Source organism: Ostrinia furnacalis, unplaced genomic scaffold (genome assembly GCF_004193835.3).
Source record: "Ostrinia furnacalis isolate ACB-3 unplaced genomic scaffold, ASM419383v2 OfSCF7454, whole genome shotgun sequence".
Lineage (NCBI taxonomy): Eukaryota > Metazoa > Arthropoda > Insecta > Lepidoptera > Crambidae > Ostrinia > Ostrinia furnacalis.
The window spans coordinates 26,735-45,654 of NW_021137693.1; the positions used below are offsets into that span (position 1 = coordinate 26,735).

The 18,920-nt window shown below is 38.8% G+C and overlaps 3 protein-coding genes across 5 annotated transcripts; 2 read left to right on the plus strand and 1 right to left on the minus strand.

The window, feature by feature from the left end:
* Nucleotides 1–118: 118 nt before the first annotated feature.
* RpS27 (ribosomal protein S27) lies at nt 119–1,838 on the minus strand. The gene is made up of 3 exons (XM_028320856.1): nt 1,712–1,838; nt 1,142–1,361; nt 119–279 (listed from the first exon to the last, which is right to left on the minus strand). The coding sequence occupies exons 1-3, from the start codon at nt 1,715–1,717 to the stop codon at nt 251–253; spliced, it is 255 nt and encodes an 84-aa protein (XP_028176657.1). The 5' UTR covers nt 1,718–1,838; the 3' UTR covers nt 119–250.
* A 616-nt stretch (nt 1,839–2,454) lies between these two features.
* On the plus strand, nt 2,455–3,172 carry RpII18 (RNA polymerase II subunit RpII18). Its single transcript, XM_028320854.1, has 2 exons — nt 2,455–2,736; nt 2,922–3,172. The coding sequence occupies exons 1-2, from the start codon at nt 2,526–2,528 to the stop codon at nt 3,107–3,109; spliced, it is 399 nt and encodes a 132-aa protein (XP_028176655.1). The 5' UTR covers nt 2,455–2,525; the 3' UTR covers nt 3,110–3,172.
* A 2,692-nt stretch (nt 3,173–5,864) lies between these two features.
* LOC114364604 (sarcalumenin) lies at nt 5,865–17,937 on the plus strand. 3 transcript variants are annotated; one of them, XM_028320815.1, is made up of 11 exons: nt 5,865–6,037; nt 6,288–6,441; nt 9,924–10,010; nt 11,952–12,257; nt 12,424–13,160; nt 13,429–13,750; nt 13,839–14,011; nt 14,164–14,355; nt 14,694–14,957; nt 16,837–17,000; nt 17,293–17,937. In XM_028320815.1, exons 2-11 carry the CDS (start codon nt 6,360–6,362, stop codon nt 17,501–17,503), a joined length of 2,538 nt encoding a protein of 845 aa, XP_028176616.1. In that variant the 5' UTR covers nt 5,865–6,037; nt 6,288–6,359; the 3' UTR covers nt 17,504–17,937. The 3 variants fall into 3 exon arrangements, with proteins under 3 accessions (XP_028176616.1, XP_028176617.1, XP_028176618.1); XM_028320816.1 differs by having other exon boundaries at nt 6,034–6,122; XM_028320817.1 differs by lacking the exon at nt 5,865–6,037 and adding an exon at nt 6,085–6,104.
* Nucleotides 17,938–18,920: the final 983 nt, after the last annotated feature.

Consider the following 18,920-nt stretch of genomic DNA (forward strand, 5'->3'; position numbering starts at 1 on the left):
AGACAATATTTGTCTTGCACTTATTTCCCATTCAAATAAAATTGAAGCCAATCTATCTAAACATAGAATTAAAGGAAAGCCTATACTTTGTATGAAGTGTATGGAATAAAACCCAAAATCCCTTTGACAAAGCCTTTATTTGTAATGCTTCAGTGGATCCATTAATTTAATGAATTTGTAATCACTCCATCATACTCTTGGAATCAAATGCAAAACTTAAATTACGGTTTGGGCTCTCTCTCCAGGATTTTTAATGTTGCTTTCTCCTAAACGAACATCCTGAAATGAAAAAATACAATATTAGATTCAGTTATAACTACAAACAAGGAAAAATGATCAAATTCCAGTCAATGGCTAAATAATGTCCTGACATTATAGCATGGTCAGGAAGGCAAAATATTAAATAAACCATGTAATTAGCAAAAAATAGACAAACTATAAAGTTTTGTAGAATGCAAATTAAAACTTTACCTAATAAAAGATTATGAATTCCAAAAAGGCTCAAGGAATATTGAGTCAATAATATTTTATGGATATTTTTCAAAAATCACTACTACAGAAAGTTAGTACCTATATTTTAATGGTTCTTTTGGGCTTACTTTTCATTAGCTTGCTAAAATCAATTTAGACATATACTGATAGATAATAACAATTGAGATAATGATAACAGCTGTATCAAATAAATAAAATTCCATGTTATCAGTTTGCAATGTACATAAACATGAAAACCTATATGTAATGATCTTACCTAAGTATTAATATTAGGTTAGCTATTATAAACCAAATAGGTAATTCATTTTGCATTGCCAAAAACTTACACAAGTTTTGCAATACAGTGTTGCATGGCAATTTAAATAATGGTGAAATAGCATAATGTTGCACAATAATTAAATAACTATGGTACCTAGCACACTATGGAATATGCCTATTGCAAAATAATAACAAAGAAACAAAAAAACTGAAACATGGGATAACTAAAATTGGCAATAATTAATTTACTAGGATCAAAGAATGATTTTGAAAATAATTTGTATTATTTTTATTCAGTTTCTTAGCAAGCAAATTCAACCCAATGTTTGTATTGAAATACATGTACCTAATACTGGCTAATGAATTTGATTGGTACATGAAAATGATTTACCTTCGGTTAATCTAGCACGACCTCCGGTGGGCTGGCACAGGATTGTTGAGCATCCCGCGCAGACGACCACCCTCTGTGCATGACTGAATACCGTAGTGATTTTGTAGCAGCCTGGGCATTTTACATCCATGAAATATGAGTTAGGATGTGGCACCAGTCTCTTAAGTTTATGTTTCCTCCTCTCCAACGCGGGGGCTGGGTGCAGCAAGTCAACAGCGAGCTGAAAACAATGACGTTTAGGTTATATTTCACCATCATTATGAAACTTGAACTGCTTTCATGAACTAAGTGCACCAATAAACTGTTATTTTCCAATCTGGAGCCTAAAGCTCAAAACATCTTCAAACAGGATTCTGAACACCCGTGGTTTAGGAATAAGTTTCTCTTCGACATGTCAAATAGTGCCATGTGTAGTGCATCATCCTGTTTGATGCGTAGTTTTATGGTGAAAAAATAATAAAATGTTCGGGCCATGCACATTGTAAACTAGAATCACTTGGTAAACACAATTTTTTATCACATAAATGCAACGCTGCTAAAATATTTCCGAAATTAAATAAATTTACACACCGGCATGGTTACAGCTTTGATGCAGAACCGGAAAAGGAAAACCGTCGAAAGATCCAAAGACAAGAGAACGCGGCCATAAATACAAGAGGTAATTTTTGGAATTAGGACGCGTTCGTCATTTTCTAAATATATGACTAACTCTAACTAACATGAATTATTTTTATTTTATTTTACATCACTTAAAAAGTAAATAAAATTAACACCTTAGTTACCTAATTTTACAACAACTTTTAAGCAAAAGAGGAGAGTTTTGTCTCTCCTCCTTGGGGAAAAATACAAATCACATTCAGCTGCATTCATCAAGATTTTTTTATACGTTTTGGTTTGGTGTGCGTTAACCTTTATGTATTAAATTTTAACTAAAAGTTAAAATAAAGTGACATTTTATCGTTACTGTCGTTAAAATAATTTGACAGTAAAATGCTGCTTGCTGTTGTTGCTCGTTGTCCTTCTGTGCTTTAATAAATTCGTGCAGTGTTGCCAGAAGGTTACTTTTGTAACCTTTTTGGTTACTTTTGAACTGCTGTGGTTACTTTTAGGTTACACTAATGAAAAGGTTACTTTTAGGTGATTTTTCAGAAATTGTAGAATTAACTTTGCAGGTTATTCAGTAAAAAATATTAATAGTGACAATTTAAAAATTATGTCATAAAGTGCATTTAAACTTGNTTACTTTTTGTTCAAAAAGGTTACTTTTTTTTATATTTCTGGTAATTTCTGACTAGACCCGACTGGCAACACTGAATTCGTGGTAGTTTTGTTGTTATACGGAATCATTATTTTATAATATTTGACCTAACCACATCTATCAATAATGGCTGATGAAGAATACGAGGCTGAAGACGCGGGTGCAGACTATGACGACATTGCAGAAGAAGATGATAACATTGAGGAAACAGAAGAACAAGAGGAGGATGGCTATAACGTGCAGTGCCTAGCGCCAGGACAAGCAGGTGGTGGCGTTGAGAAGTCCAAACGTATCACCACCCGATACATGACGAAGTACGAAAGAGCCAGAGTTCTAGGTGAGGTTAAGTTCGTTAGTAGACTGTTAGGTTATGTTGTGGTTTTATTTAGTTTTGTAATGTATTCATAGCGCTATCTTTTTCTTGATTTAATGTTAAGCAATTGTTTTATGCAGTTGTAGTATGACTTGACTTACTTAAATGAGTATTACTTTAATATAATATTTCATTTGTATACCTTTCAGGTACGAGAGCATTGCAAATAGCGATGTGTGCTCCAGTGATGGTGGAGTTGGAAGGTGAAACAGACCCTCTGCAGATCGCCATGAAAGAGCTGAAACAACGGAAGATCCCCATCATCATCAGGCGATACCTCCCAGACCATTCGTATGAGGACTGGAGTATAGATGAGCTCATTATTATAGACCATTAGATATAACTAAATAAGTTTATTAAGCATAATTGTATTTTTAAAATTAAGTATAAAAGATTATTCCGTAAACATATTTTGTATTATTTTATTCTTTACCTTAAAGCCTAGGATTCATTTCATGATATGTATGTTGCAAACTTTTTAAATTATTTAATTTATAGAGGTACAATAAAACAGCAATTTTTTAGGTAGTGTGTGGCAATGCCACATTGGCATTGGCAATAAATGCAGTGGCCTAAAAATGTTGGGCCCTATGTAATTTTCTAACCTACTCTTAGAGTGACCATTTCTCTTGCTTTACCCTAGGACTGGTGCAGTCTAGTGTTGCCGATCGATAGTCGACTATCGATTGGCCTATCGATAGCCAAACTATCGCAAGACTATCGATTGGCCTATCGATAGTATCGATACTGTCGATACTATCGATAGCTCAAAACGAGGCAATACTATTGAATATGTGCAATACTATCGATACTATTGATAGTATTGTTGCTCGTGAAGAATAAACTATCGATACTATTGATAGTATTGTAGCTTTTGAATAAAAAGCTATCGATAGTATCGATACTATCGATTATTCTAGACTATCGATAGTTTGGCAATAGGCACAACAATAGGGTTGGTAAGTCAAGCGAAACATTTGAAATATTGTAAAAATGAATTAAAACATACCCAATACTATTGCAAATTTACAGACTATCGATAGTTTTTCTTCACGAGCAACAATACTATCGATAGTATTGCACATATTCAATAGTATTGACTCGATTTGAGCTATCGATAGTATCGATACTATCGATAGGCCTATCGATGGAGAAGGCTTTTTCGAATGAAAACTAATAAAGTTTGTTTTTTTATCCATAACAAGGAAGCTCTTGGCTTTTACTATGAAGGAAGAAAAGGAAGATTTGGATTTAATATAATTATCATAATTACAATATACCTAGCTAGAATAAACTTTAAAATAGTATAAAGCTCGTTAGTAGTTAAGTATTTATAGTACACCTCAATATGAATTGTTATTTTAGGCTGAATGGAACAAGTGATTGTGGGTGGTTACATAAAGACAATAACGGTATTTTCAAGTATGTTGTACATACTTATACAAGATACTAAAGCGATGAATTATTATGTCACGATCGCACACCTACGATACCGGGCAGCTGCAAATAGACGCAAACGTAAACTATTTGCGTACGTTGGCTACGCGGGATCTAGGTGCTGTGCATGGTTGCATAGTTCCAAATACGCGGGTGCTGCAGCTTTCAATATCACGACAGTTTGAAATATCGGGCCGAACGGTGAGATGTGCGCCGGCGCAGCTTGCCAACACCGGACTTATTATGACACGCTGATTGCGACCGACCACGTGGTAATTTCTATCAAACTTGCAATGTTCCGTAGCAGTACACGTGCTAATTCATATCGATTGTTATTGCACGACTGTAGTCAATTATTTTCCTTATTAGAGGCGCAGGTACTTGTAGATAGTAGATTACCATTATAAATTAACGTTAAACAACCAAAGCAGGTTATTGTCGGGAGCATATACCTAGTTGTATTAAATATCTTTTTAATTAGATGCAATAAATAATTGACGCTTAAAAATGAAACAAACAACATAAGTAGGCGAATTCTACCAGTCAACGCCAAACTACGAGAACTTTTTATAAGAAAAGCTTTTATTGCTTTATTTCAAGATTTTACTTGAAGGTCATTTATTTACTGCGTGATCGAATCAGAAATGAGGAGATCCGTAGGAGAACCAGAGTGACTGACATAGCCCGCAGAATCGCAGGAAAGTTCTTGAGTGGCGACCACGAGCCGGAAGACGTAGCTTGGGCAGGCCTCCCACTAGGTGGACCGACGATCTGGTGAAGGTCGCAGGAGGTGCCTGGATGCGAGCGGCGCAGGACCGGTCTTTGTGGAAATCCTTGGGGGAGGCCTTTGTCCAGCAGTGGACGTCTTTCGACTGAAACGAACATTTGTTTAATTCAATTTCATAAACAATAATTAATACCTATTCTTAATTCTTATCATACTCTTATAAAATCAAATCCAGTTCCCTTATAGATTCTGAAAATGTAGCATGTAAAGTGACTCTTGCTGTTTAGTCTTTGGCTTCTTAATCTTTTATTAGGTATCAAGAGTACAACACTTGCAAGGCAAAAATTTCGTGTTAAAAATGAGTAAATAGGTACAATTTTCCCACGAGGTTTTCAAAAAACCAAGATTTCTATGCCGTATAATTGTTTCTTCCACGGAAAATGTAATTAAGTTACTTAGGTAGGTACCTACCTACATTATTTTGGTAATGATTCATTGTAAGTATCATTAGCCTAATTAATTCATATAATTATTAACTTTTCTGGATCAATTTCAGACAACTCTGCAGTTAACGAAAGTGTAGCCCATATTGCTAAGGCATGGATGGACGGCAGTATAGAGCTCTCGTTAGTGAGTAAAATATTTATTGTACCTAGGCCTACGTTAGAGAAGAACTGTTATCTCAATTGTAAATTCCAAAGAGATTAATAAAATATGTAGTAAGTATTAGGTAATTGATTTAAGAAATATTTTAATGGTTCTTCTGTCACATAAGTTAGCTAGATGCCTGGTAATTTCGATGTCTTGGAATACATAATTGAATTAACTTGTAAACCATTTAATGATTACATTAACAATTAGAACGGCGTTAAACTATGACTTTGAACCTTCATTAATGTCACGGATGTCCTGAATCGTGGTCGTAGTCAAAGGAGAGCAATGAAGCGCATCGAGCGGCGACAGCGGCGGCCGCGAATGCGCCCGCGCCGTGGGCTGTTGGCACGCGCTCCCGCCTGAACTTCGCGCAGCTCCCGCGCCGAGGGCCGCGCGCCGCGCCAGTACCCCTCCGACCAGCGATGCTGTGCTGTCTCCGGAAATAGAGTACGTCCGCGAACAGTGCCGCGAACTACCCACCTTCACGCTCCGAGCGCATCGCCATTAAATCGCGGTCAAGTCGAGATCACCCGTAAAAGTTTCAAATGTTTCCAACAGTTAAATTTATCACTGCGAAAGCTCTGACGACCGCGACTTAATGGTGATCCTAACTCGAGTTGTACTCCTCCGGGAGTGCGAGTCGTGTTGATGCGGAGCCGCGAATCTTTTGCTCAGTGGATGTGTTTCGAATTCGTAGATCGGTGGATCAGGTGCGCGAGTGTGAGTGCAAATGACTGATAGCCCGACATAACGGGCTTAACTTAACAAAATGTGGACCAAGAGATTAAGGTTATGGAGGTTTATGTTGTGCATGTTTTTCGCCGTGTCGGCGCTCACGATCGCAGCGAGAGGTGAGTAGAGGCGCGCGCGCAGGCGCGGGGTTTGCGTCACCATATCGCTGCTATTTTAGGCGCAACTTGCGCTGAAATTATGTAAAAAGCTCGCGTATGTGCTCTATTTTTGGCATTAACCTTAGCCGATGTGTTGTGTGACAAAATGATCCAGTAACCTAAATATGTCAAGGAAGTCCGTATTGTCTAGGGCAGTCGTTTTATTGCCCAGCCTGTCGGATCAGCCGTAAGACGCTCACTAGCCGCAAAGCTTGATACGTAAATAGAAATACAGGGATTTGTCGTTGTGCGTCGCCATCTTGTGAAAAACGATAGGATCATGACGACATTATAAAAATGTGACATGAATGTAGGTCACGGGGGAGTTTTTCAGAGTTTCAGCACACTGGTTATGTTATACCCTCTCTATGCATGTAATACATTTTTCGTTGTTTCAAGGTCTCACAAGGGTTACCATGCGCAGATTTAAAATCCTGAAAATAATGGCATCCAGCCATATACTATTCATAAAATAAAAATATAAAGATAGAAGAGTTATATGATGTATATTTATGTAACTATTTTATTACCAAAGTTATAGACAAACCTGCTACGCTGCTGCCACATGGTAGAAGGCTGAAATCCAAAACAGCCAACTAGAACCTGAGTGAGAGCTTTCTGACCAATATTTACAGGAAAGAATGAAAAAATCTATTTGTAAATAAAATAGGTATAGGTACCAACATTTGTTCAAAATTTTCCATCCCCAACCCGGGAAAAACTAAATAGCCGAAAGGTTGGGGCCAGCAAAATATAGTGGATAAAGAATCTCAATCTCATTGTGAGAGAAAAGAAAATTAAATTGGTAAAAAAATACTTACTTTAATTTATTGTAGTCTAATTGGCATAAGAAAAATATGAAAGTTACATAGGGACGCAGCTTAGATTAGCCGGGAGTTCCAATAATGTAGAGTCCGCTCAAAATTCAAATCGGCCTTCAGAAGTATTTCAGCCGACGATCGCAATTTTTTCACGAGGAAACCCGTGAATAAGTTTTCATCTTACACACTCATTCAATGTAAATAAAACTTTAAATTAGTTCACCTTGTGTCGTGAGTCTACGTAAATAATCGCCTTGGTGCAAGGCGGAATGCATGAAGGCCAAGTTTTTGGGGTCGCACCGAGAATAATATCTGAACATACACTGGTATTATAGTTGATGTTATCTTACTATCTATTTATCGTTTCACTGGAGAATGAAAATCGATGGATTCTAAGTCCACCAGAATTATGAAACAACTCCAAAAGCTCGATTCGATCTATGTCAAGCATAGTAAACCAATCATAATGATTGGCTTGAATAGACCTACTACGTTGGCTGCAGTTAAGTTAGTGACTCCAGGGTGGAGTTGTTTAATTATTCTCGTGGACTAGAGCCATCGATTTTCATTCTCTCCAGTGGTCTTACAGTCACAGGAACCGATAATAATGATAATATAATAACGTGAACCGTCAATCGAGCTGATGGTTTATTATGCTCAGTTTGCTCACCGAAGTAAGAAATTATTTCTCTTTAAATCAAATCTTAACTAAGCTGTTATATTATATGTGTGCTTATTAGACCAATAACCAAATAACCGTGTTGTAAGACGGACTTCCAATAAAGAAAAGGCAAATGTGACTGACTGAGCATTATGTATTAAATTATAATAGGTACGTAATGAATAATTTTCTTGTTATACCAAAGATTACAACATAAGAGGCCTTTGTCCAGCAGTGAACGTCATTTGGCTGAAACGAACGAACGAACCTAAAATGAAACATACATTAATCAATCAATAATTAACATAGTTTTAAAAGCTAAACTTTTTTCTGCGATATTAATAAGGCTTCGTAGTCTGCTACGGCGTAGCGCTACGCTACGAGTCCTATACTACGAGCACCACCAGTCGTAGCAAATAAGCACTGTGAGCTTAATTCGCTCTACGCATTCATAAATTGAATTCAAGTAATTGAATGAGCAGTCTTAGCGTTAATTAACTACATAGTGCCCTCTAGACTAGAGGAAGGGGCAGCTACTTGAAAAAGAGAGGCAAAGAATCAGCAACACTCTTGATGTTGGAGATATCAAGGCGTTGGAAATAAGGGACTATAATGCTCCCTTTTTGTATTTTAAAAGTCGTATCATACATTTTTAATTAGCAAAGTCGAGACGTAGTTCATACTCTAATGATGAATGGTGTACTTAGTACGAGTATACTCGTACGTATGTATAGTGCAAAATTTGTAAACAAAAATCAGATGCAACGACCGCATGCATAGGCATGAAGATTAGCCATACCGTGCATTTAGTGTGTCATCGTGCCACAGCTGGTAATGGCACTGGGATAAAAATATGCTCTCGCATGATTCATCTGAGTTCGTCGTTCATCATTGCTATGTATTTAATAGACGACGTTTTTCACTTCCTGTTGCTTTCCAAATTACCTTGAAAAGAAAATGCTCTGTAAAGTTTTATCGAAAACTAGCTGACCCGGCGAACTTCGTACCGCCTTAGCGTAGAGATTTTCTTAATATTTTTTTCCGTAAGAACCATCCTTGGACTTCCACAAACATTAAAAAAAAAGAATTATCGAAATCGGTTCAGCCGTTCACACGTGATGCCGTGACAACGCGAAACGGGTTTCATTTTTATATATATAGATATAGATGTCTGAACAAATGACGAATACAATATATTACTTTTAGAAAATTTAATGAGCTCTTTTCCGTAGGTACACGTAAGCTTTTCCCGCCCTTGATAAAAATACTTAGTTTACATCATAATAATATGAAAAGAGGACATGCAAAACTTATTTAAGATGTTGAGAATGAAAGTATTTTGTATTATTGTTGTCAATATCTACTTAATTTTATTATTAATTTAAATAGCGTTGTTCTCATCAAGATTAAGTAAATAGGTAATTAAAAAAAAAATTAAATACATTTTATATACTTCTGCAGCGTTCAGTAAGAAGTTACCAAAATCACACAAATGTGTACAAAAGGCTCGGAAAACTTCCTCTTTATTGACTTGAATTACTCATTATTGACTAGAATAAAGAATGAGAAGATGAATAATTAACTTGTGAAATTATGGAAAAACGTGGGATGTACTCGTACATACAGTAGTCGTCGTATAAAGTTATAAGCTATCATTCATCTAAATTATGCAGCAAAATTGAGTATTATTTATTTATTTATTTTATTTTATTGTTAGAAAAACAAACAGCATTCTATATATAACACATATAGAGTTACCAATTAAACTTCACATTTGCCAAAATTATGTATCAAATGCTTATCTTTCGTCGTTACATTAGCCAAGGAGGTCTAGATGGTGTGGTGACCTAAATTGTTAGCAGCCTCATGAAAATAAACGTACGTGTTATGACGGTTTTAACTTCATTATTATGTTGTATTTTTTTGTGTACGATTTTAAAACTGCTTTATGTTTGTTTCAGCCGATGACGACGTACCTTCAGAGTCACAATGCCGTCCATACATCGAAAAGGCTCTCAAAAACCTCGAATCAGGGGACGCGGAGCCAGGTAAATTGGTGATTATTAAGTTTATTTTATCTTTACGATAGTAATAATAAAGACGTGATCATAGTTATTTAAAGGTATAGTAAGGTATAGTAGTCGGTTTTCTACAGGCTACACTTCGGAGAATGTGCGAAAGAATTACATGAATTGATTCCACCAGCCCCCTTCCATCATCGGGGAACCAGACGCAGGTTAGCGTACCATCCCTATATTGTTGACATTCCACCAGCTCGCACTAAGCGTTTCGATGACTCTTTTATAATGCGAACTGCTAGGGACTGGAATTCGTTGCCTGCTTCTGTCTTTCCCGATAACTATAATCCGGGCCTCTTCAAGGCGAGAGTGAATAGGCACTTACAGGGCAGATATGTACCATCCTAGACTGCATCCCACTTAACATCAGGTGCGATTGTGGTCAAATACCTGCCTTGTTATGCATAAAAAAAAAATTCTTTCCTCATTTTGGAAATACTTATAAGTAAAGTTCGCTGCAGCGTTAAAACATTAGTTCTGTCTCTTATGTCGTCTAATCAAACTATTAAAACATACAATAGGTTCTACTCGTAGATCTCTTACAGAATCGCTCCATGAAAGTCAAAGTCGCACAGTAAGAGGGTCACGAAGACCTATTGAAATTCTGTTACCGTCTCTATTCGTAATCTACGTCATAAATATTATTTCAAAAGCTATCGTCTTCTCGTTAAGTTTTGCAGAAAGCTCTAACTTAAGAATATTCTAAACAAATGAGAATAAAAAATTCCAATTATGAAAATTATTGGTGACGCGTTGAACTCTTTTCAAGGGAGTTAAATATTGTTTCATTATTTAAAAAAATATTAAGTTAATAACTGTTTAAACCTAATTTTCTTTAATAATATAAATTGATATTGTAATAGAGTAACTTAATCTATGAATACTGTACTAAAATGTCAGTTAGCAATCTGGTTAGGTCTGTAAAATAGGGACATAATTATTTGCGCGTCCAACATTTTCGCGTGCACTGAAACGTTTCCCGACTGGAAAATTTACGATTGTGTTCTATCTACGTAGCCGCGTTAAAATCGACGTTAACGTTGACCTCACATCCAGAATAACGCGGGTTCCGAGATTGACACGAGTTCCTCGCGCAAGTCGTCGTCCGGCTCTTGCTCTATTTTAATTTTAACAGCCACGCGCGTCACCGTTATATCCACTGGGCCATTTAAAGAATGAATCATTAACCAAAGATTTATATCGCTGAAAGAATGATTACACAACCGCAAACCAAAAGGAAAATTATTGGACATGTGTAAATAATGAATGAAATATTATTTGGCTGATAAAGCTCTCATCGGCTAATGGTGGTTTCAGTTGGCTATTTATTTTCTTAGGAATTATGCAGCTAATAATTCCTAAGAAAATGCAAGCTCTCTTGGCTTGCGCTAGAAAATTTTATGCGCTCATTAATTATTAGGGAACACGAAACCAGCGATTACCGTAAAAAAAAACTAATTATAGTCTAGTAAAGTTTAATGTCTAAAACATACCACAACACGCTTAATGTGTTAAAACTATAAATATTTATCTAATTTACTGAGAATCCGATCTCAAATTCTTCATGATGTTGACCCTAAATGAACGTATTTTGTTGATAAGTGCACGTATGCGTAAATATAGCTCGGATTAATCTTATCACTAGCTGGCTTTTTGCCCGGAATGCAAAAGATTTCATTGGACGACCAAGTAAGCAGTAAATACTTTACATAAACATTTTCGCATTTTATTTTTTTACCAAAACCCTCCGGTGTTGTCAAGAGAATTGGGTTTTGGAGACGGAGATCATAGGTTTCATTGATACTAACTAGATAGAGATTTTAACAAATGGCAAGTGAACGAAATAAATAGAACCCAATCGCCTGAAAAATCATGATCTTACACTCAAAACAATGGCTTCTGTGTTTACAGATTCCGCAGAAAAAAACGACAGTAGTGAAGTAAGTATAGATGACGACACGACTGAAACGCAATCAGCAGAAGATGGAGGCGAAGCAGCAGACAGCAAAGAGGACGACGCACCGTCAGTGGAGGTGGCGGACGAGCCCTACGTGGCACAGGGCTCGGTCGAAAACTTAGAAGCCGCCGCGGATTCCAAAGAAGACGCGACAGAAGAGAAGGGAGACGACAGCGCTGAACAACAAGACGGAGACAGCAAACAGGACGACGGAGACAGCAAGGAAGATGCATCCGCTGATGAACAAGCAGCCGAACAGGGTAAAGTTCCAACTATTTCTTCACTAAATGCACAAAATGAACAACTAATGGAAAAACCTTTGACACCAAGAAGTGTTTTGATATTTGTTAACAACGTAGAATCAATTTCACTGAAATTCTGGTTTCAAAATATTTTATGACCTAACAAGTTCCATATTGTTTTCAGAAAGTGGAGAAGATAAGGAAGATAAAGACGAAACCAAAGAAAATGAAACAAACGAAAGTGAAGAGGTGAAGGAAGGTGAAGATGAGGATGACAACAGCAAAGAACAAGTAAGCGATAAAGATGACGATGACAGCAAAGAAGCGGATCAAGAAACCACTGAGGACGATAAATCTGAGGAGGCGTCAGATGCATCGGCAGAGGCTAAGGACGGTGATGACGACGATAAGACAAAGGAAGAAGACGATGGATCTCAAGAAAAGGCTGAATCTCAAGAAGACAATGAAACCACTGAAGACGGCGCTGACTCCCAAGAAGTAAAGGAATCTGAATCTAAGGAGGAAGATGACAAACAAGAATCGGCTGAGGATAAAGATGATTCTAAAGAACAGGAAGACGACGATCAATCCGCTGAAGCTGCTTCTGAAGGAGGGGTAGATGATAAGTCTGAAGAAGATACAAAGGAAGACGCCAAGGAAGAGAGCAAGGAAGAAAGCAAGGAAGAGGGCAAAGATGACAGCAAGGAAGAAAGTAAGGAAGAAGAAGGTGAAAAATCTGAAGAAGAAACCGTAAAAGAAGGTGAATCTGAAACGGAAGAAGCTGCAAGCTCAGAAGCTGCTGAAGGCCAAGAGGAGGAAAGTGAGGCCGAGGAAGAGGCGGAATCTGGCACTGCTGAAGAGAAATCTGATGAGGAAGCAGACTCTGAAGCAGAAGAAACTCCTGAAGATGACTTACTAAAAGTGAGTTTTCTTATCAGATGATATCACTAACTTAGGCAAATAATTCTGGTTCCAATCACGAAATAATGGCAACGCATGCATAATTAGTTTAATTCTGACGCCATCCAATTTCTGTTTAGCTGTAATTTAGTTTTATAGGGTTCCGTAGTCCTGTCAATGAACCCTTATAGTTTCGTCATGTCTGTCTGTCCGTCTGAGGTTTTTTTATAATAAGTAAAATTAACGCATCAACTACCTCTGACTTATTGTCCACTTATTGTTATTTCAGACTGGAGAAATCCCCGAAAATCTACGGTCTCGCCAGCACATTAACCAAATCCTCAGGTTAGATGAGGAAGCTAGCGAGGCAGAAATCATCGTCGAAAAGTCGGCTGACATAGTTCTTAGGGACTTGAAGAAGCTCTACGAAAACTCTATCAAGCCATTGGAAGCGCTGTACAAGTACAGAGATCTGAGCAACCGACACTTCGGCGACCCTGAAATCTTCTCAAAACCTTTAGTTCTCTTTATGGGACCATGGAGTGGAGGCAAATCTAGCATTCTCAATTACTTGACTGGACTAGAGTTCACAGAATGGTCTCTAAGAACAGGTCAGTAATCAACTATTATTATCACTTTAAAAATGTTATTTTTCTTTGTTTAGACTGCTTTCAGAAAAGTCATTGTAATTCATTTCAGGTGCCGAGCCTTCTCCAGCTTATTTCAATATTTTGATGCACGGTAAAAATCCTGAAGTTTTGGATGGCACTCAACTGGCGGCTGACTGGACTTTCTCGGGGCTGCAAAAGTTCGGACAAGGCCTGGAAGAGCGTCTTAGGGGACTGAGGTACCCCAGCAAGATTTTAGAAAAGGTACTTACATAATCGACTTTAACAAGTTTCATTGTTATTATTATGACATTTAAAACGCAAATTTATTTAAATCTAAGTAAGAACTGTGAAAGCAAAAATGTAAAATAGGTCCAAAGGAAGGGCTAGCTGACAATGACGTTTACAATTTTCAGGTAAACATTGTTGAAATTCCCGGAATACTGGAAGTGAGGAAGCAAGTGTCCAGAGTGTTCCCCTTCAACGACGCTTGCCAGTGGTTCATCGACCGTGCCGACATCATTTTCCTTGTTTACGACCCCTCCAAACTGGACGTCGGCCCTGAAACTGAAGCTATTCTCGACCAGCTCAAGGGCAGGGAGTCTCAGGTAATTATAAAATAATTAGCTTACCGAAACGTAAACGAACATGAAACGTTATACTTGCATGTATACCTGAAAAGGATAGGATACAGTCTGATACAGTTTAAGATCTTTCTGTAACTCTGTTTGTTAAGTAACTTGCATATAAGTTATTTAATGTTTGAATCTCTATAACTGTAACTACTTTATACACCATGGTTAGTTAATGAAATTACCTAATATTAGGTATTGAGCCACATGTAACAAAAAATCAACAAGACAATTGCTTACTCATTTAACACGTGTCAGAGTTTGATAAAAAGTTGACAAATAAATTGTACTCACCCCAAACTCTTAACCTCCAGACACGCATCGTGCTGAACAAAGCGGACACGGTCAAGCCCGAAGAGCTGATGCGCGTCCAAAGCGCTCTGATCTGGAACATCTCGCCGCTGATGAGCTCGGCGCAGCCACCAGTGATGTACACGGTGTCGCTGTGGTCGCTGCCGTACGAGCCGGGCGCGCCGCAGCGCCTGCTGCAGGCCCAGGAGCGCGAGCTGCTGCGAGACCTGCGCCAGGCCGTCGACAAGCGCATCGAGAACAAGATCGCCAGCGCTAGGCGGTTTGCGGTGAGTTAGGAATAAACTATAGTCCAGTCAATAAAGCATTATAGATGGAAAATTTAGTCGATTTTCTCCTGAAAGAAACATGCAAGACAACAATAAAATTTCCAATTTTACAGTCCTTCTAGAGCAGATGCCGCAAAAACTATACAAGATATAGAAAAACTTGACAGTCTCACCTGTAGCAAATTGAATAAGCTTTTTTTGGTTCATAGTAGTCATGTCACTAGGACGCATAGTTACCGAGGATTAAGCGAAAAACCAAAAAGTGGTACTTTTAAACCCCTCTCTCCCCGCCGGCTCAAGGGCTAAGGGCGGGGACTTTTGCTATGTTCACCACCTAACTAGGCTAAATAAAGTCCCGAGGTCAGAAATTGTGTTCCACGGATTTCTCTCTACACCGTCGTTAAGGCATTCATTGACTGGACTACTAGGCTCATGACAATCTTGAACAAAACGCATGGTCCTGCGAAACCTACGCCAGGCCATCGACAAGCGCATCGAAAACAAGATCGCCAGTGCTAGGCGGTTTGCTTTGAGAGTAACAGACTAGGTGTATCAATGACAATCTTGAAAAAACGCATGGTCCTGCGAGACCTGCTCTAGGATATCGACAAGCGCATCGAGAACACTAGATCGCCAGCGCTAGACGGTTTGCGGTGAGTGTAGACTAGTACTCCGGTGATGTACACGGTGTCGCTGTGGTCGCTACTTATGACAATCTTGAACAAAAACCTGCGCCTGGCCATCGACAAGCGCATCGGGAACAAGATCGCCAGCGCTAGGCGGTTTGCGGTGAGTGTAGTAACAAACTTAGGCCTATGACCATCTTGCACAGAAGTAACAGAACACATGGTCCTGCGAGTCATTTACATGGTCCTGCGACACCTGCGCCTGGCCATCGACAAGCGCATCGGGAACAAGATCGCCAGCGCTAGGCGGTTTGCGGTGAGTGTATAGTAACAAACTTAGGCATATGACCATCTTGAACAGAAGTAACAGAACACATGGTCCTGCGAGTCATTTAAATGGTCCTGCGACACCTGCGCCTGGCCATCGACAAGCGCATCGGGAACAAGATCGCCAGTGCTAGGCGGTTTGCTTTGAGAGTAACAGACTAGGTGTATCAATGACAATCTTGAACAAAACGCATGGTCCTGCGAGACCTGCTCTCGAGAACACTAGATCGCCAGCGCTAGACGGTTTGCGGTGAGTGTAGACTAGTACTCCGGTGATGTACACGGTGTCGCTGTGGTCGCTACTTATGACAATCTTGAACAAAAAACATGGTGTTGCGAGACCTGCGCCAGGCCGTCGACAAGCGCATCGAGAACAAGATCGCCAGCGCTAGGCGGTTTGCGGTGAGTTAGGAATAAACTAGGCTCATGACAATCTTGAACAAAACGCATGGTCCTGCGAGACCTGCTCCATGCCATCGAAAACAAGATCGTCCGTCAGCGGCGTCAGCGCTAGGCGGTTTGCGGTGAGTGTAGAGACTGTAGTAAAATACTAATATGGGGTATTTTGCTTATAAGGCCCTTATAATGTTCGGCCGCGTGGTCATACGACGCGGCCGCGGTTTTGTGAGATTACACGATTGGGTACCGCCCCGGGTGCCAACCCATGCTATGCCGCCACTGCCAGAAGCTATGCTTCTATATGATATGAACAGGCACCAAGGTCAATGAAGAATCAGAAGATCGCTGGCAATTTTATTACAAAGAACTTGCAAGTCTTGGGACGTGTGGTGCCTTAAAACTCGAAACTAGCGGCTAATGCCAATATCGATAATTTAGATTAAAAAATGTAATGCTGCATTGCACCAGCACTAAGCTAGAGTTTAAGGTAGGTACTGGATTTTTAAAATATATTTTTTTGTTTTCAGGTGCGCGTCCGAAATCACGCGAAGATGGTAGACTGCTACCTGACCACATACTACAACCACAAGACCATATTCGGCAATAAGAAACTCATTGCCGACGCCATCATTGAGAACCCTCAAAACTACCACATCTACGAGGGACTCAGTACCCTCACTAACATCTCAAGGTACGTAAACAAATATGAAACTAGGTAATAGAACTTCAAAAGAGCCATAAGTCAGAGAAGATTAGAGTGACAAAGAGAGGAACAATGGTGTTAAGTTAAATGCCAAATGGTTACGATATTTTCCTTGCATAAAAATACAACAGACAGGGAGATTAATCAGTATCTATCTACTATTAGCAGTTGTGGAAATCCTTGGGGGAGGCCTTTGTCCAGCAGTGGACATCATTTGGCTGAAACGACGACCTAGTAGACATCGCTGTAACTATATTTCATTTGTAAATAATCATTGCAGGTACGACTTACCAGACCCGGAGACGTACCGAGACTTCTTCCGTCTCAACCCGCTGTACGAGTTCCAGCAGCTGTCGGCCACGTGCACGTACTTCCGCGGCTGCCCCATCACGCGGCTGGACGTCGCCATCGCCTACGACCTGCCCGAGCTGGTCGGCAAGTACAAGAAGATGGTCGAGACCGCCACCCCCCAGGGCATGCCCAAGAGTTGATGCGAACGAACGAAACCCGCGCCACACTTAACACCCGCTTTTTAATTCTATTGGACACATTTCTTTTGGGCACATTTTGCATTTCTTAATTGGGCATCCAAACACAACTTTTTTGTTACAACGCATTTTGTATTTATTCGTATTAATTTGCTTAAATATTTGCTTGTTCCTATTTTGCGGTGAGCGACGTGCTGTATGGATATGTGATTTTCTTCGTGCGTTTATTATAGTGGTGATAGACGGTAAAATGCAAGACATCTTCCAGTTTCCTATTAACACTTTTTATACAACTCAAAAATACGATTTAATCTAGTCATTATGTTAAAGTTTGTTAGTGAATTTGTTACTTTATTTATTGAAGTTGAGGAGTTCCTACTACATTAGGACTAATCCCATGCTACGCGGTCTCTACCTTACTTCTTTGTTAGTTATAATGAGACAATGTGACTATTTAAGTAAATATAAAATAAAATTGTTGTTTTATTTATTCCCAACATGTATTTTAGTATACCTACCTAATAAGCAAGGATTAGTTCAAAATAAATAATAAATTCAACTTACTATAGAAAATAAAGTAATTTGTGCAGTTACTTTTCTATAGGTAAAAATTATTGAAACTGGAACAAACATCAAAGTATTCCGAAAGCCTTAGACTGAACTAAGGTGCATCTTATTCTTGATGCTTCATCTGAATTCGTGCACATGCATCAGTGATTATGTTGAAGTCAGTTAAAAAGTTGGAGGTTCATAAAATATAGGTACCTTAGGTAGGCAATATCTTTACTGAATGCTCAAGAAACTCAAGGAGAGAGGGGAGATTATCATGTTGATTCATGAATATCATTCTATATCTATTTAGCAAATAAATATGTCGGCGCCGGACACAGATGCTGCAAATGATTATTGATGATTAATAGTACCAATCTTAATATTATGTTATCTGTATAAATCTGTAGAGCGGAAGGTTTGTGATTCCTAAACGTAACACCCGACTGATGCGCAGAAAAAGATAACTGTCATTCAGTTGTGTCATGTCAAGTGTGAGCAGGCGGCTGCGAGGTTATCTAGGAGAGCGTGTTGAGTTTGGTGGAACGTTAAATTGTAAGAAAAGTGATTGTCGACCATCCAAGATATTATCTCCTTGCCCGTTAATCCACGCCTATGGAGATTCCACCCCTAGAGTTCCTTCTGATAGAGACCCAGTGCCTTTATCAGAAGTGGGATCTGAAACCTATGATAGTAACGTGATTTCAAAGTGTTCCAGGTGACCAATGTTTCGTGTTATTTGTCACGAATGTTATCACAAAACGCCCACGATTCTATGGTTATAATTGAATATGATGAAGAGAGAATGTCAAGGAAACCACGCTGACAAAGGTGTGAGATGCAGAAAAGTATTTAAGTACGAGAAATGATA

Excerpts from the sequence above, each read along its gene's own strand:
- RpS27 (XM_028320856.1), bottom strand. Across the intron at positions 280-1,141 it reads TCGTGCTAGATTAACCGAAG|GATGTTCGTTTAGGAGAAAG; the intron begins GTAAATCATTTT and ends TTTTCATTTCAG.
- RpII18 (XM_028320854.1), top strand. The coding sequence starts at position 2,526 with ATGGCTGATGAAGAATACGAGGCTGAAGACGCGGGTGCAGACTATGAC. Across the intron at positions 2,737-2,921 it reads CGAAAGAGCCAGAGTTCTAG|GTACGAGAGCATTGCAAATA; the intron begins GTGAGGTTAAGT and ends TATACCTTTCAG.
- LOC114364604 (XM_028320815.1), top strand. The coding sequence starts at position 6,360 with ATGTGGACCAAGAGATTAAGGTTATGGAGGTTTATGTTGTGCATGTTT. Across the intron at positions 14,012-14,163 it reads CCAGCAAGATTTTAGAAAAG|GTAAACATTGTTGAAATTCC; the intron begins GTACTTACATAA and ends TACAATTTTCAG. Across the intron at positions 14,356-14,693 it reads TCAAGGGCAGGGAGTCTCAG|ACACGCATCGTGCTGAACAA; the intron begins GTAATTATAAAA and ends CTTAACCTCCAG.